Raw genomic sequence first — 18397 nt, forward strand, 5'->3', positions numbered from 1 at the left:
GCTGAGTGGCGGCAAAAATGCTTGTGCCAGCTCCGTGAAGAGTAGCATGTGGGCAGGAACAAGCAGCTGGGTGTGGCAGAGAGGATAAACGGCAACACTCTGGTTTCATGTGGAAGCATGATGTCATTTGTATGGATACAGCTGTTTGTGGACCACACAAACTGAATCTGTGAAAAGGTTATATTACTGCAGGGCTGCTTTTAACTTGCAGTATTTCTTGAGCTAGATTTGCCACTGAAGCTAAAACATGCAGTTGCACTCTCGGATGGTTCCATAGTCTTTACATGCTGGACCTGTGTGATGCTGGATCACCCAGAAGGAAAAACTTGATTCAGATCTGATGTAAGCATGTGTAAATATTTCTGTCAAATGAAGCAGGGCAAAGTAGATGCTGGCCTAATGCCTGTGTACCCTGCATTACTCCAGTTGCGGAAAGACAAGATAATACCTGATTTGGCAGAAAGCTGGCTAGCATAAAGTCAGCCTTTCAAAAAAACTTTAACTTGAACTGGCAGAATGAGTTAAGCTCAGCATTTTGCATTGTATGGGCATCGTACGTGTGATCCAGGCTGTAAAGTCATCAACCCATTTCTTTCAATGCACACTGCTAACAGTGCTTGCTGTACTGCATCCTTCAAGGTCAGACATGTACACAGCATAAATATGTTCAGGTCTGAGAAGCATAGAATTCACTTGAGATTTCAGTTCTCATGGTGAGAACAATGAGTGAAAGATAAAAAAGAATATACGAATCTTAGTCCTTTGGACAGAAAAATATTGTATCTCTTCTAGAGAGTATTTTACTATCTGGGGTGTTCTTGTTAAAAGATAAGAGCTTTGTTAATTATGCTGTTGCTCCATTAGTGAAAGAATCCCTGCAAAAATGTCAGTTAATTTTTAAAGCAGTACTTGGCTACCACTTGTAATCCAGACTGGCTTTAGGTACTGTATGTGTTTTTTACTGGAAATGTGAAGGTGGTGAAGAAAAAGAAGGAACTGTTCACTCCACTGTTCTCAAAAGGTACTAGGTTGCATTGCTGGGAACTGATAACGTTTTACTCAAAAATAAAAAGGAGGTGCAAGCAGGGGCTATGCAGTTTCATCTCTGTCTCATTTTCTTCCTGTTCTTTCCAAGCCTATTACTAAGAGGGAAACATTTCTAGAGAGAAGAGGTGGTTCTGTTTCTATGGCCAAGTGATACCTGCTGTTGAAGGTGCCAAATTATTATTTGAGCTTTGGGCACGATTACCACAGTGACTGTGGAGCTACACAAAGACTTGCAATTTCTTCCATAACAGTTCTCTGAATAAAAATGCCCATCCAACAGAGAATTCTGCTCTGATTGATAGTTTCTGAATTTGACCAGAGAAGATTATGTTGATTGAAGTAACATTAACAGCCTAAGCAGCATTAACTGTCTGAGCAGCAGCCTTCTGTCTGGAAGTGCAATAGTTTAGCTGGTTTACATGGGTGTAAATCAGATTTGCTTACAAAAGGTCATGTTTCTCACCTGCCATTCCCCAGAAGAACCTTTTGAATATCCTACCAGAGGTGGGGAATTAATGGGTCATTTCTAAATATGAGTACCCTAATAGATAAGGTTTCAGTTGTTAATCAAATGTGCAAAAGATTATTTTGGTTTTCTTGGTAAGACATTAACTATACATTATGGTGCTTGACATATCCAGAACTCACGAGAGTTACAAATCTCTCCATTGTGTTAAATCAGGTCTAAAGTCAGGTACCTTATTCTCTAATTTATTAGACCTTTCTCATTTGCAAATGAAACCATGAATTGTAAATTCGGCCTTACCTTTATAGATGAGGACACAGAGATTGTGACTCATCCATGATAATATGGGAAGGCTACGGCCTCCCAGGAAACAGGACCTCCTAGGAGGTTTGCTTCTGAACTGGGACTGGAACATCTCTCATCTGAGTGTCATTGAAAAAAGTGTGTATCTCCTTCACGAGGTGGAAAACACACAGAGCGCTCATTATTTATGCTGGTAATTATTCTTACAGTAATTAAAATAGATCTGTCAATAAAGAAAATGTGGAGATTGAAAACCTTTTTCCTAGCTTACTGCATATTATAGGCACATATTTGTGGAGGAATTTTCAATTAAAAAAACTTGCATGTCATTTACTATGTATCATTAGGTAAATATTTGAACATACCAGGATGAATATAAATACTTGATGTATTATAAGTATTCTTATTTTATACACAGATGAAATACTCAAAATAATGTATTAAGCAATTACTAGTATCATATCTTGCCAGATGGAATAGTTATCTCTGTCATTTGAAATACAGCAATTCTAATAACCGTATACTGTAAATGAGCAATATGTGTCCTAGGCTCTCTGTTATCTTAAAGTACAGTTCTGCTTAACCAGCCATGATGTATTTTCTTTCCCGCAGTCATGAATCACCAGCACCAAATAACACCCAGCACAGCCATGTCGCAGCAGAGTCGTCCTGCCCAGACTGCGCAGCCAGGGCTGTTGAGCTTGCCCAGTGCACTGACTGCACAGCAACAGCAGCAGCAGAAGCTGAGGCTCCAGAGAATCCAGATGGAGAGGGAGCGAATTAGGATGCGTCAGGAGGAGTTACTGCGACAGGTAGCGCCAAGGATACTCTTTTATTTTGTTCAAGAGCCTTTTGTTCAGCGCATCCAGATTTTTACCAGGGGCAGTTAGTAGCTCTGTTACTTGATGTCAACATTAACCATTGTTTTAGGCAAGGGTAACCAAAAAGCTAATATAAATAGAACATTTCTTTTTTTTTCTCTAAACTAGCATTGAAGAGAATGCAAAATGGCCATCTGTCAGGAGTTACAGACCTGGTGTCTTTCGTACCAGCTATAATAGTAGTGTAAGGACCAAATTCTATTCTGTATCTGTTAAGAAACCTAGAGCAGCTATCACTGATGAATTCTCAGTTTAACTTGGTTTGCATAATAGACTTATGTTCATGCTTCACAGAAGATAAAGGCAGAACATACGGAGCTGTTCTTGACTCGGATCCTAACTCTGTAACTTGCACCCTTTGCCTTTGAATTAAAGTAAAATCACATTCACATTCTACATGAATACTTCTGATTTGAAAACTTTCTGGAGATGGTTCTTTGTGGATGTTTTGTTCATTGTTCTATTTCTTAAGTTTCAGCTCTATGTTATGACTCATATTGTACAAAATAGATATGTAACTTCCTTTAGACTGCCTTAAGGAAATAGAAAGTTTTAACAGTTGTGTTTCTTCTGTTACGGACAACTCCACTGGTGATGATGTGTTTTGCATGGCATACTAATCAGCTTCCTTACAGAAAACAAATAACCTGTTTCTCTCAGGAACAGTGTGGACAAAGTACATTTTATCAAGAGTTACACCATTATTGGTGGCCTTGTAAATGCTGCAGTTACAGTGCTAAGTACCTTTAAAATTGGTAACTTTCACAAAATCACAGAATCTCAGACTGGCTGAGGTTGGAAGGGATCTCTGGAGGGTGTCTGGTCCAACACCCCTGTTCAAGCAGGGACACCCAGAGCTGGTTGCCCAGGACCACGTCCAGATGGCTTTTGAGCACCTCCGAGGACGGAGACTGCACCACCTCCCCGGGCAGCCTGTGCCAGTGCTCGGTCCCCCTCACAGTGACAAAGTGTTCGCTGATGTTCAGAGGGAACCTCCTGGGTATCGGTTTGTGCCCGTTGCCTCTGGTCCTGTCACCGGGCACTGCTGGAAAGAGCCCGGCTCCTCTTCTTTGCACCCTCGCTGCAGGTATTTATAGACGTAGGTGAGATCCCCCTGCGCCTTCGCTTCCCCTGGCTGAACAGTCCCAGCTCTCTCAGCCTGTCCTCATAGGAAGAGCAGTGGGCCCACATTTTCCATAGCCTTCCTGTTGTCACCTAGGTACTTACAGAAGCCCTTCTTGTTGTCTTTGACTTCCCTGGCCAGATTAAATTCCAGCTGGGCTTCAGCTTTGCTATCCTCATCCCTACGTGCTTAGACAATGTCTCTGTATTCCTCCCAGGTTACCCGTCCTTACTTCCATCCTCTCTGGAAATAATAATTTTGTGAAATTATTATTTCCTGCTTCAGTCCTTTTTCCTTTGGGATTGTACCATAATTCGTGGTTATTTTAGGGTAACATTTGTTTATACTGTATTAAGAAAAACAGTTTGTTGAAATAATGTTTGTTACTGGGCTAATGACGCCAATTGGCTGAACTTTTCTGATGATTTATTAGAGAACCATAAGTTGCTGTAATGTTTTAAAATGTTAGTCACTTGTGTAAAATGCAAAAAGAAGCCTAAGAAAAATCCTCACACTTAGATGCCCTTTGAGGAGGAGCAGCAAAGTATATGTCATAGGTTGACAAGCTGCATGCGAGGAGTAATGCACCTTTTCTTCCAAGTCTGGAGAATGACTGAGAGAAAACACATTAGTGATGAAGACAGACTGGAGCATCTCAGTGACCTCTAGAAGACTCTGTGGGTAGCAAAGAAAGGGACACATGCATCTTTAAAACCTTTAGGTCTGAAATAGAGATCTGGATAATCGGAGCAGATTTACCAGAAGGGAGACGTGCTCAGAAAAGATGTGTCATCTTTTAGAGGCAGCAGCCATGAAAGCCTCAAATTAATGGCTAGCTTTTTGGCTTGTTCTCTGCAGCCTTTGAATATTGGTTTTGCTAGATATGTTGGGTTTTGTTTTTTTAAACATACTACTCAGTAAAATTAATGGAAGAAAAGGTCTTTTTAATGTTTGTAATGATTGAGAGTTTGAGGTGTGCTTTGCTGTGCTTTTATTTTAGAAGAAATAATTTTTAATTGCATTTTACTAAAATACCACTTTTCAAAAAGTAATAGACATTATTACAATCACTCACCAAATTAAAGGTTATTAGAATTGCATTGAAAGTGCTTTTTTTCCTTCATATACAGAAAATGCTGTTTGTGGGTCTTTATTCTAACACAGATTTCTCTAACAAGAATATGGTTGTGCTTTTCTTCCCATGTACAAACTGTATGTAAGTCAAGTTTTTCTGCAGTTACACCATTGGAACCTTAGTAACTTCTTGTGCAGACAGAAAGACCAAATGTAGGATGAATGTACATACTGTGATATAGTAGCTTTTTGTAAAAGAGAGATTGATAACAAAATGAAAAGGGATGTCTGACAAGAGTAGAATAACAAAATCATTATTAAGAACATTTGTAAAAACACTTTACAATAATATATTTGCTTCATTTATATTTTTCACTCTCCTACCTCCTTCCCCTAAATATAAGAACTTAAAAAAAAAATTGCTTAACAAAAGTAATTAACAAAAATCAATTAGTACATTTTGAAACTGTACAGCACCATCTAGCTGCATTTGAAAAAAAAAAAGCATTAAAATTATGTGCTTCTATAGCTCCTGCAGCAACACTTGGCTGTCTTTGCACGTGATTATTCCTGTCATCTTTGGTGAATATATGCGCATGCTCAAAGTTAAGCAAGTGCTCAGTGCTCTTGCTGAATGAGGGTGGAAAGGCAGATATGATTCCACTAAATTTTATGAATTTTTTTACCTGCTTATGTCAGGGCTGAATTTGACTTCCCTGGTTCTGGAACTACAGACACCAACATCTTATGCCCATGTTCAATTTCCATTACCCTTAATATTGGAGATTTAAGTTATGATACATTACCTGTGTGTGCAGAACCATGTTCAAGTTGGTGGTCTCTGACCTGAGCAGTGATCTCACGTCTTTTGCATACCTTCTCCTTTACTGTGAAGAGCTCATAACGTAATAGAGATGGGTGTGGGAAGAGAGTGGGGGTATCTGGTATGAGCTTAGTCATAATTGTCATGGTGCTAATAACGTGTTTAGCTATTTTTACTCTCTTTGGCTCTGTTCTTGCTTCAGGACAAGAGCAAATTAAGCTTCAAAACAGTTGTGCCATTAACACCAGGGCTGGTTTCCCTGCTCTGCTGACTGTGTTTTACTTTGAAACTAATACATGCACAACACTCTGCAGCTGTGCTGTACTTAATCAAGCCTCCGACTTATTATGTCCCATACCACCCTGCACCTATGATGTTTGTTGGAGCTCCACATTATATAGAGCAGGACAGTATCACTTTGCATTACTAATGTTTTCAGAACTGGTGTAGCTCTTAGGGACCAACATATTTCCCACACAAGGAAAGCAAGATGCAAAATCCACCCCCCCTAACAGAACTTTGTGAACTTCCTGCCAGTAACCTGAGCATTCCTGAACCGAAGCAGCCAAGAAGAATGCGACAAATCCCTCTGGGGTCGTCAGTGTTGAAGTACAGTTACTCCTGCTCTGACCCTTCACTGCTGCTTTTGCTTTTCTAGTGTAACCTATTTGAAGGAAAAAAGCTGAGTAAACATGCACACTGCTGCTAGCAACTGCAAGGAGGTGCAGAGTTTGAGTGAGAGGGGAGGAATTCTTTTGGTGGGTCACAAACCTCCTTTCAGCCTGGCAGCAGCTGCTAGCTCCCCACAGCCATTCCTGGCTGCAGCTGCTTGGGTGGAGCAGCACACCCAGCCGGGAGGACGCAGTTCTGGAAGCGCTCCGCTCAGGGAATTTATTTCCTTCTTTGTCCGCCTCGTCATTTAGTTGGTAAAGCCTCTAGAACTGCAGAGTGAGTACATGCAAGAAGGGCAGCATTTCAGAAAACCCGTCTGACAGCTTCTAGTTAAATGTTTCCTTACTCAGTTTTGTCATTCTGGAAGGAGTTAATTTTCTTTCTTACTGATTTGGTTTTGTGAGTTTTCCAAAGGAAAAGGGAGAATCTGCTTCCTGCTCAAGAGCTTCTTGGAAATGGACGTAGTTAGAGGTGATGTCACTAAGAAATCTCTGAAAGGGTCCTTGGGGAAGAAGTTCCAGCATTTCTCTGTGTGCACAAGTGCCATCTTGCACTTTGTTTGGAAGGGTACAGACAGTGACAAAAAGGCAACACTTGTCAGAGGTTCCTTTCGGATCCCCTGATCCTATTCCATAAATATGTGCACAGAAAGATACAGGGGCTCAAAAGGAGCTGTAGAAGGAATGGTGTATGGGGATGCAAAGGGGGATTTATCACTATTTTGTCCTCTCAGACTAGAAACTTACTGGCCTGCTACAGCCTGAACAGAAAAATGCCCTGCTGTGCGCTTTGCACTGCACAGACTGGCCCATAGTCTCATTTATTGATGGCATGGGCAGTATCTAGATGTCTCACTTTCCACTCTGAGGACTGGCACAAAAGGAATTGCAGTAACTAGCAATGTAAACTCACTACAAAAATGCCCTCACCCATCTCCCCCAGCTGGAAATGACAGTTTGGCAGCTAAGCATGGAGCTCAGTTCAGTTCTGCCAAGGAGGGTTTCCAGGAAATGTGACAATTAATTTCTAGATTTTTCTGGCATACATCTAAAAAGGGGATTACATCAGAATTGCATTCAGAGGCAATGAATAGTTCAACTCGCTGCAGTGCTTTGAAGCTTTTAAAGCTTTTTGCAGATAATCACTGATGAAGCTTTTTGACATGCCTTTGTGATGTCAGAGTACTGTGGGGCTTTTAAAATTTGTTTTATGTTACTTATTTTGAAAATCCACTTTGGGCTTTTAAAATAGCATATGCTGTAGTGCCAAGCAGATCGTTACGGGCATTTGGTCCGTTGTGAGCTAAATGCTAAGGATTATCTCTGCTGGTGAACAAAGAAGCGCTCCTGCATTTGAGAGCTAAGAGCTAACTAGAAGAGTTAAGGCTGTTCTTGTAGTTGGCAACTGTAATATTGCCGTTCATATGGCTGCGAGAGGACTCTGGTATTTATCACCAGACTTTTTAACCTAGGGTAGGAGATTCCTGAATATTCACCCTAAGAAACTTGTAGTCGTGCTTAGAATAGAGAACAGGATATAACAGGCTATTACACAGCTTGTGTGACTGCGTAATTGAACCATTATTATTGACCATTGCTGTAATAATATCAAAAAAGCAAAGAAGTCTAACATCTGTAGCAGTACTAAAATTGTAATGTGACTTCTGAACAAATCACCTGCATCAGGCAGCAGCAGAGCAGGAGCACACTTTAATGTATGGTAGAGCTCTGTTGGCTTCCCCAGCCTAACTCTTGACTCTAGTGCATGGGAGTCTGTTGTTCCATATTTGAAAGTACACATTGAATTACTATTACAAGCAATAATAAAAGACATAGGAGGTGCCATGCCATTCCCCAAGTGAGACTAGATCAAGTAACTTTACAATAAATGTAGTGTTTCTTGCAACAAAGGAGAGATAGGAAATTAGATATTGTAAATGCCAATGTGAGTCTTTCTTTAGGGTGCTGGAGGCTTTTCAGCTCACAAATTGTCTTGCTTTGGAAGGCCTGTCTAAATCATACAGTAGATTAAACATTCCTGGAATAGACTGTTGGCCCTGCTGCAGTTAGCGGTTAGGAGGGCCAGTTACTGTATCTGGGGACATGATTAATGAACCTGGGTATGAATCTCTCTTTGTTGGACCAAGCACTAGTTGGCACCATGTTTTACAAGGAGATCTGAATTCCCGGATTGCATAGGTCAGCTGCAGGATAGAAGACGGACAGACAGCATTAAGGTCTGCAAATACATGTGAAATTCACAGCACTTTTTGCAGGAGCAGTAAGTCCAGTGTCCTGGGAAATGGACATTTTGCAATGCTTTCTGATTTGTGGAAGGCAGTTCAGTGAAAAGCCTTCAAGTTTAACAAAAATCTGTCTCAACTGGCTGACTCTTTGTCTTACTGACCATAGGATAAAGAGGCCGGTGCATAGCAGTAGTGTAGTCTCTGAGGTCTTGTTCTTACTTTGTTAACAGTCTATTCTGAGCTACTTTTGGAAATTTAATTACGGTGGAATCGGGGAGCAACTTCCAGAAGTTACCCATGTTTTAGGTTTTCCCCCTTACAATATGGTACAGAAAAATCTTTGTGTCTTTCTGGAGGAAGGCAGTGCCTGTGTCTATTCTGTAAAAAGAAGGTATGGTTGCAGCACATACAGGCTAACTTGCGGTTAGAAGGCCAGTAACCACCAACACACACATACACAGTCCCCAACAAGTTGAGGCACTGATTTGTACTATATGAGCCATTGAGAAGTTGCTGGATACAGAAAAGATTTTCCACCACCTCCTACAGGCGAGAAACCTTCAAGCTTATGTTGGATATAGTGCAGCTGTATTGAGCAATACAATTGAATTTCAATCTGATAATTGAAAAAAATAGCATGACAGCTGGCAAGAAGTTATTAAAACAATCATCCAAAACAGAAAAGCAAAATCTTGTACAGAAAGATGTATGTATGCTGTCATGGTTTAACCCAGCAGCCAGCAACTAGGACCTGACAGCCGTTTGCTCGCCCTTCCTCTCCCCCTCCCCAGTGGGATGGGCAGGAGAAATGGATGAAAGGTAAAACTCGAGAGTTGAGATAAACACAGTTTAATAAGACAGCAAAGTAAATACTAATACCAATACTAATAATGTTAATAATAATGAATATGCAAAACAAAGTATATACAATACAGTTTTCTCACCACCCAATGAGAAATTCACAGTCAGTCCGCGAGCAGCAACTGTGGAACCCTGAACTCGCAGATGTGGCAAATTTCACGAAACTCCTGAAAAAGACCAAACTCCCAGAAAAGTTTGAACTCCCGAATAAGAGGGGATTTAAACTCATGGAAGAGAGAAGCAGAGAGCCCCAGGACAACCCCCATTCATAAGCTGGTATGGAATATTTCCATGGCCAGCTTGGCTGGCTGCCTGGCTGTGCTCTCTCCCAGCCCCTGCACACCTGCTCATTAGCTGAACGTGAGAAACTGGAAGTAGTCCTTGATTTCATAGCAACAACTGAAAACATCAGTGTTATCAACATTCTTCTGGTACTAAATGCAAAACACAGCAGCAGCTGATGAGGAGAAAATTAACTCTATCCCAGCCAAAACCAGGACAATCCATGTGGTCATTCTCTGATTTATAGAGTCACAGGATAGTTGAGACTGGAAGGGACATCTAGGTATTGTCTAGTCCAACTTCCCTGCCCAGAGCAAGGTCAGCTACAGCAGGTTGCTCAGGACTGCATCCAGTCACGTTTTGAATATCTCCAAGGACGGAGACTCCACAGCCTCTCTGGGAAACCTGTTCCAATGTATTTTAGTAGTAGCATTTGATTTCCAGAAATGATAGCAACCAGAATGATAACCAACATGTATTTTCTATGTTGGTGAACTAGGGGAAGGGTGCTTTTTTGATTTTTTTTGCTTTCTTTTTTTTTCCTGTTCTGATCTTGTCTTAGTGTGGGACAGTGTCCAGTGAGATTTGAAAATGCACTGCCCAAGTATCAAAAACATAAACTTCATTGCTGGATTGGACTTTTAACAAGAAAGTATCCTAGCTAAGTGTATCCTGCCTCATTTTATCTGTCTTCTTTTTCTTCTCTCTTCCTTTCTGTATTTCTTTCTTTTTGTCTGTCTCTTTTTGTTTCTGGCTGTCTTTCCAGTATTAGCCTTGCTTGTGTTGCTGCAGTTGCTATTCTTACATTCTAAGAAATACTTCCAGTATCTTCATGTTGACAATTAAAAAAGCTGGCCTACCCATTTTCTGAGGTTTGTACATTTTTCACAGACTCCAGCTGATTTAATTATAAATAGAAACATCACCATTAGAACTGTCACTTGACAAATGTACTGACATGCATAAGGTATCATGCATTAAGAATCTTCAAACTATTTATTCTTAACGCTTACTAAATGATGACACCATCTAATGTAAATTATTATTGATCAGTGAAAATATTGGTAATTTGATTATAAAGGAAACATTACATTAATAGGCACCAATGTATGTTAATTCCCAATGAATAATTGTTACGTTATTCATGAAGAGACCAGATCGGTCCTCCTCAGTGAAGAAATCAAGTGGAAAAGTAGTGAAACATCATATTCTAGCCTCAAAAGCACATTAATCTTTTCTGTACTTGGGAGAATGAATGATTGATTCAGTGGAGAAAAGGTTTCTACTGGGATTTAAATTAAATACTTCCTTTGCTCATTTCATTTAAAAAACCAAGGTTGAGTAAACTAGGTAAAAAAACAGATACAGCTTTATTATTTTAACATCTTAGGATACTTGTTTGGAACATCCCTGTGGAGCCAAACAACCTTTTCATAGACCTCTGTACCACTAGATGTCACGGTTGTTTCACAGAGATAATGCTAGAAGAATTTCCCTTTCAGGAAGAGTTCTGAAGCAAGTTTCCTTTGGCTCTCATTGCTCGTTTGTTGTTCTAAAGCCAGCGTACATGAGACAGGTCATTAGGCAGATGCTTGTTATTAGGCAGAGGGTTCACTCTAAAGATTATTGGGTCAAAGTCTTGATATTAGTGGTTTTCTTCTAACACATTAAGTACTTCATGGTTGCAAGTGATTTTCGTCTGCTTTGGTATATAGCAAATTATGTCATCTTGTAGCAGCTATCATAGTTTCAGTGCCTGATTTTGCTCTCTTTTGCACCAGTTTAAACTGAGAGCAGTTTCACTTAAGGTAAGCTGTTAGAGATTAAATCTGAGTCTGTAGGTTTTAAACTGCTTTATTATTGCTACTTCAGCTCTCGGAGAACTTGGCCTCACAGAACATGAAACTGAAATTGTAATTTGAGTGTTATGCAGCTCTAGTACGCGTGTGAAAACCCTCAACTGGAATTAGCTTGCCCATGAAACGTGGACAGCCTGTCAACGATCAGTTGTGATGTGCAGGCCTATCAGTGTTTTATGATGAGGTGACACACAAGGTGTCCAAATTTATAACACAGGTAATTTGTTTTCTGCCACTGCCTCTCACTAGAGGTTGCCAATGTGGCAGTTCTGCCAGTAAGGTCATTTATGTGAGCGTTTCATGGTCTGCATCACGCCAAAAGAGTGAGGGTAGTTTAAACAGGCAAACAGGCTCTCTGGCTTAGTGTGAAGCTGATTAGAAAGACCTCAAACACCTCTGCCTGCTGGCTGCACTATGGGACTGGCTTCCAGCGGTGCTAGTAACCAAGAGGTAGATTCTGCAGCGTTTTAAGCCAGTACAGGTGGGTATGAAAGATGCTGTCATTTTTCCACTACGATTTTCTTCACACCAGTGTGAACAGTCACCAGTTACATTGTTTAGAATTACTTTCCTAAATAAGAAGATGTGTCTATATTACATGTTTGCTTGTTACAAGACTGGAGTACTTCTGAGCTGTTGGAATAACCCTTCTCTTACATTTATTTGCCTTTTCAGGAAGCTGCTCTATGCAGACAACTTCCCATGGACTCAGAAAGCATGGCCCCAGTTCAGACAGCTGTGAACACACCTGCTGTGACACAAGACATGAGGCCTATTACAAATAATGGATCCGATCCTTTCTTGAACGGGCAAGTTCACGTCCTCTTCATTAGGCAATTGGTTTTGGTGCCTTCTCTACACTTTGAAAGCTGTCTCTCTAAAATAGTTTCCTGTATCATCTTCTTTTGTACTTACTGTGAACGGGGGGGTACCTGAAATCTTTCAGTTTATACTTCAGGAAGGAATCTTAAAAAAATCAGACAATAACAGGTGGTTTTAATTGTATTGTGGGTGTATGTAGAAGACTCTAGGTAGAGTAGCTACACTATCTAAGTATAAATAAACTCAGGGGGTTTTTAGGCTATATCTGAACTGGTTTTGTCTAGAGGGTTACATATACATGTGTGTATTTCAAAATTTAAGAGTGGCCTCACTTCAGTTGCTTTATATTTGGGCTGATGTAACATGACCACATTAGTGGTCAACAGTTGAGAATGAGGCTTAATGACTCAGTATTTAATTTTAATATCTAACCTACTGTGCTGTCTTTTTTTAAACACCGTGATCAGGGACTATGGCTGCCAGAACATCTTCACTGAGCCTTTTTCTTGTTTCAATTTACAGTGGGCCATACCATTCCAGGGAACAGAGTACAGACAGTGGCTTGGGATTAGGATGCTACAGTATACCAACAACACCTGAAGATTTCCTCAGCAACGTAGATGAGATGGATACAGGTAGAATGCTCTGATTTAGCTTAAAGTGCAATGGTATTAATAACTTTATGTTAAAACCAGTAATGTGTTATAATTGCATAACTGAATGATAATCTCTTGCTTTCCTATGCAAGAGAACAGACTGAAACTGGGGGGGACAATGCTTAGAAGGTACTTGGTGCCTAGAAGGTTCTCAGCTTTAAATTAGGTCCAGATTCTACCCTTTTACCTTAGACTGATATTAAACAAAATAAGTAAAACTTGTAAAATGTGATCCTTAATTTGTGTTTTCATACCACAGTCCAAGGTAGGAGGAGTAAAAATCTGGTCTTGGGTTACAAATCACTGCGTTGTCTCTAACTCTGGGAAATCAGTCTCATTAGAAAGTCTCTTACAATGGCAAAGTTGGATTTGCCTTCAAACAGAATGTGTTTAGCTAGTTTAGGTTTTGGTATGTATTTATTTTTATATCGGTGTCCTCATTGTGTTTACTGAAATAAATTACTAGGAAATCAAGTATTTTCCAGACAGTGAAATTCTCAGCACTTCCTCACCTAAACTTCCTTTTGAAGTCATCAAAAGTTCTAGATGATGCTAAGAGTGAACAGTGTTTCTATTAAAGGTTATCGTGCTTGTTGTTCTTAATTTATGAAAAAAAAAGTAGTATAATACTGCGGAGCTAAATTGCTGTAGACAACTTTTCAGTTACACCCCATGGACGACAGCATTCACCCCTGTGCAGAGAGCAGGATAGAGGGCTTACGTAAGACTCAATTGCATTGCTTCCTCTGCAGACTAGGGAACTTTGAACGATCATGCTTCCCAAGTGGAACGTCAGAGGCTGATTACTTTGAACACTGCTGGAGAGGGCCTTTTGTGCTTTTGAGAGCAAAGCAAGGATATGGAACTAACTCTTAGAAGAATATGCATTCTGCAAACACATATAGGTTTGAGGTAACGTTTGTAGAGGATAGGAATGCTCACAAGTGCTTATGGGAAAGGGGGAGTCTAATTTTTGTATCAATTGTGTTGTTCTAAATTACCCACAGGAAGAATTTGGTATTTCAAGAGCTTTTCTTTACTTTTCCTAGGAGAATCTATAGCACAGACAACAATGAACATAAATCCACAACAAACACGTTTCCCTGATTTCCTCGACTGTCTTCCAGGAACGAATGTTGATCTTGGGACTCTAGAGTCAGAAGACTTGATCCCTATCCTCAACGATGTGGAGTCAGTACTCAACAAAAATGAGCCCTTCCTCACCTGGCTGTAATCATTCAATGCTGCTTTGGTTTACAATGCAATTCAGTATTTCTTTTTCCTCTTGAGATAGAGGTAGAGTATCTGAAAATCCTTAAGAGATACAACTTACTGCCTTAATGACTTTAGTTACATCATCTTTATGGTCAGTTTAATCTCTGCCTGGATTTGATTGACACTAATTTAAATATGCATATATATACACACAGACATATATATTTCTTTCTCTTTAAAAAAAAAAAGCACATTACTTCACACATCTGTATACTTCTTTACCTTGTCAGATCAGGCAGAAATGTTTCACCTTAAGGACAGAAAGTGGGTGGTGTTTGTGCATGTCCCTGAGTGATCTCTTAGGTATTGATTAATATCACAAACCCCTCATGAATCACAAAAGCTAACTACTAGGTCACCTGGTTCAAAAAATGTGCACAGCATCAGATCATGAGAGCAGTTTTATTACTATGTTTATGACAACAGTATCGGAAGCTTTTTTTATTGACTTCCTTAAGCTTTAAAAGTCTTTTTTTATTCTTAGCAACTAACTGTGCTGTATGGAATACAGAGTAGATCTGATCCGTATCAGCCACAATAATAAATCTCGTTATATATTTGTAAAGGCACAAACAGTACTATTGCAGATTCTTTTTTTCAGTATATTACTGTATAGTTTTTCAGTCCAGTCTGAAAGTACCAGAATTGTTTAGCAATATTTTTACACTACAATATTGTTGCAAAATAAACTGGACTAGTACTGACTGCTGCCTTTTAAAAACAAAGCAATGTATTATAAACAGGCATTTTTTAAAAGATCTTAGATTTTTATGTTTATTATATTAAGCACTACAATTTTGTAACTTAACACATGAACAAACAATTTTTTATATATATAAAATTTGTGGCAAATATCTTAAATGCAGAAACATGATTTTAAAATCAGGTCTGAAAAATGTGGCACAATTTCTTAGTGTCTTATGTAGTGGGAAAAAACCTTTGCTTATACTGTTTTCAGTAATGTTTTTAACTGACAATTTCAAAATACATGTAGTTGTATACATGAAAAAAGTTGGTAACTTTATCAAGGCCATGCAAAAGCAGTATTGTAACTTGTCTGGTAAAGTTGCTTAGTTCTTAAGTCTTTCACTTACTGTAATTGGTGTACAGGACATAAGGCGTGTGTTCTGTGTATTTCTGCCTATTGTATATCCTGCAAATACTTCTTTATCAGCGGTTTGGGACTGAGAAGGCATCAAGGACATTAAGCTTCCAGTTAGCCTGAAATGCAAATGAAGTCCTAATATTCTTAAATATTTTGAAATTATATTATTTATAATCTATGAATTTGAGCTTTTTATATTAAAAAAAACGTCTTTTTATGAAAGGCATTAAAACTTTTCTCTAAGCTTAATCCAGGCTATGGAGAGAGAGGAAGAGATGTAGCACTCAGTGTAAATGTGTGTTTGCCAGGTCTAATAACACTAAACGGGATCTTACGGATGCACCAGAATCTTGATCACTAAAGACTTTTTTCCGTCTGGTTGGGTGAAGGTAGGTGAAGAGGGCAGAGATGAAGTGATGGGAATATGGAGTAGGTTTGGAAGACAAATGACTGCGTAACAAATGTAGATCCTTGCAGGGAAGGGTGGCTGCAGACAGGGATGCACAGAAAACGAATCACCACTGTTCAGTGGAAAACCTAACAGACGACCTTGATACGATAAACTTACCTTGTCTATGATCAGCTGCTGGGTGTACATGATATCAGAAGATGGAAAATAAAAAGCACACACACCGAAATTTTGAACAAAAGAGATGGAAGGCAAAGACCTACAGTCATGAAGTTTTATTACATAGGGAAAAGTAGCTCTTTTTATGTTGGTTTTTTAATAGAAAATGAGATGCGACAGCAGAGTTGTGTCTGCACAGAATTTAATTACTGAATGGGCATTGTGTTTCTTTTATTGTTTTTGAGGGGTTATTTGTTGGGGTTTTTAATTACTTTGCTAGTGGTAACCAGTGAGATAGCAGAAATCTCTTTTCAACAAAGAGGGGACCGGGCAGGGCTGGCCAATATTACTGTAATGATGATTAATCTCTCTCTTTTAAGGACTTCTTCAGGTTGTCGGCCTAAATGAAAAACAGATGGTCCTAAGGCTTTGTTCTTTAATGACATGACTGACTTCAGTAAAAGAATTGGAGGGTTTTTGGCATCTGGTTGTGATGCCAATTTGTAAGGCCAGCTCGTCAGCACTGGCCTAACAAACTGAAAGCCATTGGTGCTAGAACAATTTACAGTAGCTGCAGATCTGAGCTGTGGTATGATGCAGTAGATACTGCTTTTCATTAGATTATGTTTAGAAGATGCAGTTTGTTCATTTGTTAGTAAGTCTGTACTATTGTACATTTAAGTTTTGTCATAATAGAAGCTATGCCAAGCAGATCAGGTTCTCAGCTGGTGTGAATTAGCGAACTTGTGTTGGCTTCTGTTTGGCTACACTGATTTTCATCAGCTGAAGGCCATACTTCTTACAGTGAACACTGGCGCACTTTTCCAGTAAAGTCATATAAGATATTTATCAGAATTGTGAAGCTACCAACTTGATTCTTCTTTCACTGGTGTTTCAGGTGGTGAAGTGTCTTGGTTCAAAGACCACAAAGAGGTAAAAAAATCAAGAACTATTTTTCCATATTACTTCCGTAATAAACCAGCAGCAGATTTGGAACAGGAGGGTGCTATGTGAAACAATACTGCCAGTGTAAAACAACTGCCAAAATCTTAGGTCAGATCTTTACTCGATCATGACCCAAATTGTGGTTAAGTTAAAAGTGATACTTTACACTCTAAGCTTTTCATTTTTGTAATGGAGAGGATGTATCCGATGAAGTGCAGCAACAACAAAATCTGTTTCTTAAAGTTCTCTTTTTTAAAAAAGCTTCTGGCTTTAAACAGGCTTTGGGCAGAACTTTTGAGCATTCAAAGCATGTGTAATTCTTCTGAAACTGAATTTATTGCTGACAATATTTCACTCTACTATTTCAGGTTTTGAACATTTACTTTACTAAGTGTACATTGTCTGCTTGTAGTATAAATACAATAAATGTGCCAGGTGGACAGTTTTAGTGTTGACCATCACTGAGGGTGGCATACGTAAGACTTGGTGATGCAGAAGTTATGGGACGTTGTTAATTACAGTTTGTATTCTGGTAATACTGTTAGAATGTAACCTGGGGAGGGTTTGGGTTTGACTTCTTGACAACAGATGCTGTTTGGGGGAAGGGAAGGATTTAAATGTCTATTTTAAATACAGAAAAATATGGTTGATCAAATAAACTTGTTTCCTAATACACTACATTAATGTACATGCTAGTACTTTAACTTTTTTATTTACTTTTTTTCATTTTGTTATATGACGTGTGAGCATTTGTTTTTAATTTCGAGTACCTTGCAACAAATTGTATGTATCAAAAGCAGTCAGATCAAACTGTTGTATCCAGGGTTTGATTCTGTTTTTTTTTTTTATTTCATTGATCTTGTACATGAGAAACAAATATAAATGAACTTAAAGATTTTGGATGCAAATTGGTTTATTGTTGTTTATTTCTTTCGAGGATTTTAGTATGCGCTTCCCAGGGAACTAACACTGCTTGGAATAAAGGTATGGACGTACTATTCTGAGCAAAAGGCATACATTTTGAATTAAATTATTAGCACTTAGAAATTGGTTATTTTACCATTATGTTTCAGTTCATTAGTAGCTGTAATGGCTGTTAGTGGTGATTACTCGTAATACTGACCACATGCTCCTCAGGGCCACCGTTACTTGTTGCTTTCAGTGGCACCTTGTAATTCGTTATTCACTAACACAGGTGTTTTGTTATGATTTGTTTCATACCATTATCTCTAAGCAAAAGAGTTAGCACCAAGTCCATTTGCTGTTGAGTTCTCTTTTGGGGACTTCAATAGTGTATTGTTTTCAGTCAGATCCCTTTTGCAAGAAGTTTCTTAAGTGACGCATTAAGAAAATACCTGTCTTCTTTCCTAGGAACAAGCCGTGAAACCTA

General features: G+C 39.1%; 1 protein-coding gene across 1 annotated transcript in view; it reads left to right on the top strand.

The window, feature by feature from the left end:
* Window positions 1-17909, top strand: part of WWTR1 (WW domain containing transcription regulator 1) — a 74139-nt gene extending 56230 nt beyond the window's left edge. The window contains exons 3-6 of the mRNA XM_075418504.1: window positions 2429-2628; window positions 12312-12445; window positions 12981-13093; window positions 14164-17909. Coding sequence (XP_075274619.1) covers window positions 2429-2628; window positions 12312-12445; window positions 12981-13093; window positions 14164-14348 — 632 coding nt within the window. The 3' untranslated portion in view covers window positions 14349-17909. The remainder of the gene's footprint in view (window positions 1-2428; window positions 2629-12311; window positions 12446-12980; window positions 13094-14163) is intronic.
* Window positions 17910-18397: the final 488 nt, after the last annotated feature.

Source organism: Opisthocomus hoazin, chromosome 4 (assembly GCF_030867145.1).
Source record: "Opisthocomus hoazin isolate bOpiHoa1 chromosome 4, bOpiHoa1.hap1, whole genome shotgun sequence".
Taxonomy (NCBI): Eukaryota; Metazoa; Chordata; class Aves; order Opisthocomiformes; family Opisthocomidae; genus Opisthocomus; species Opisthocomus hoazin.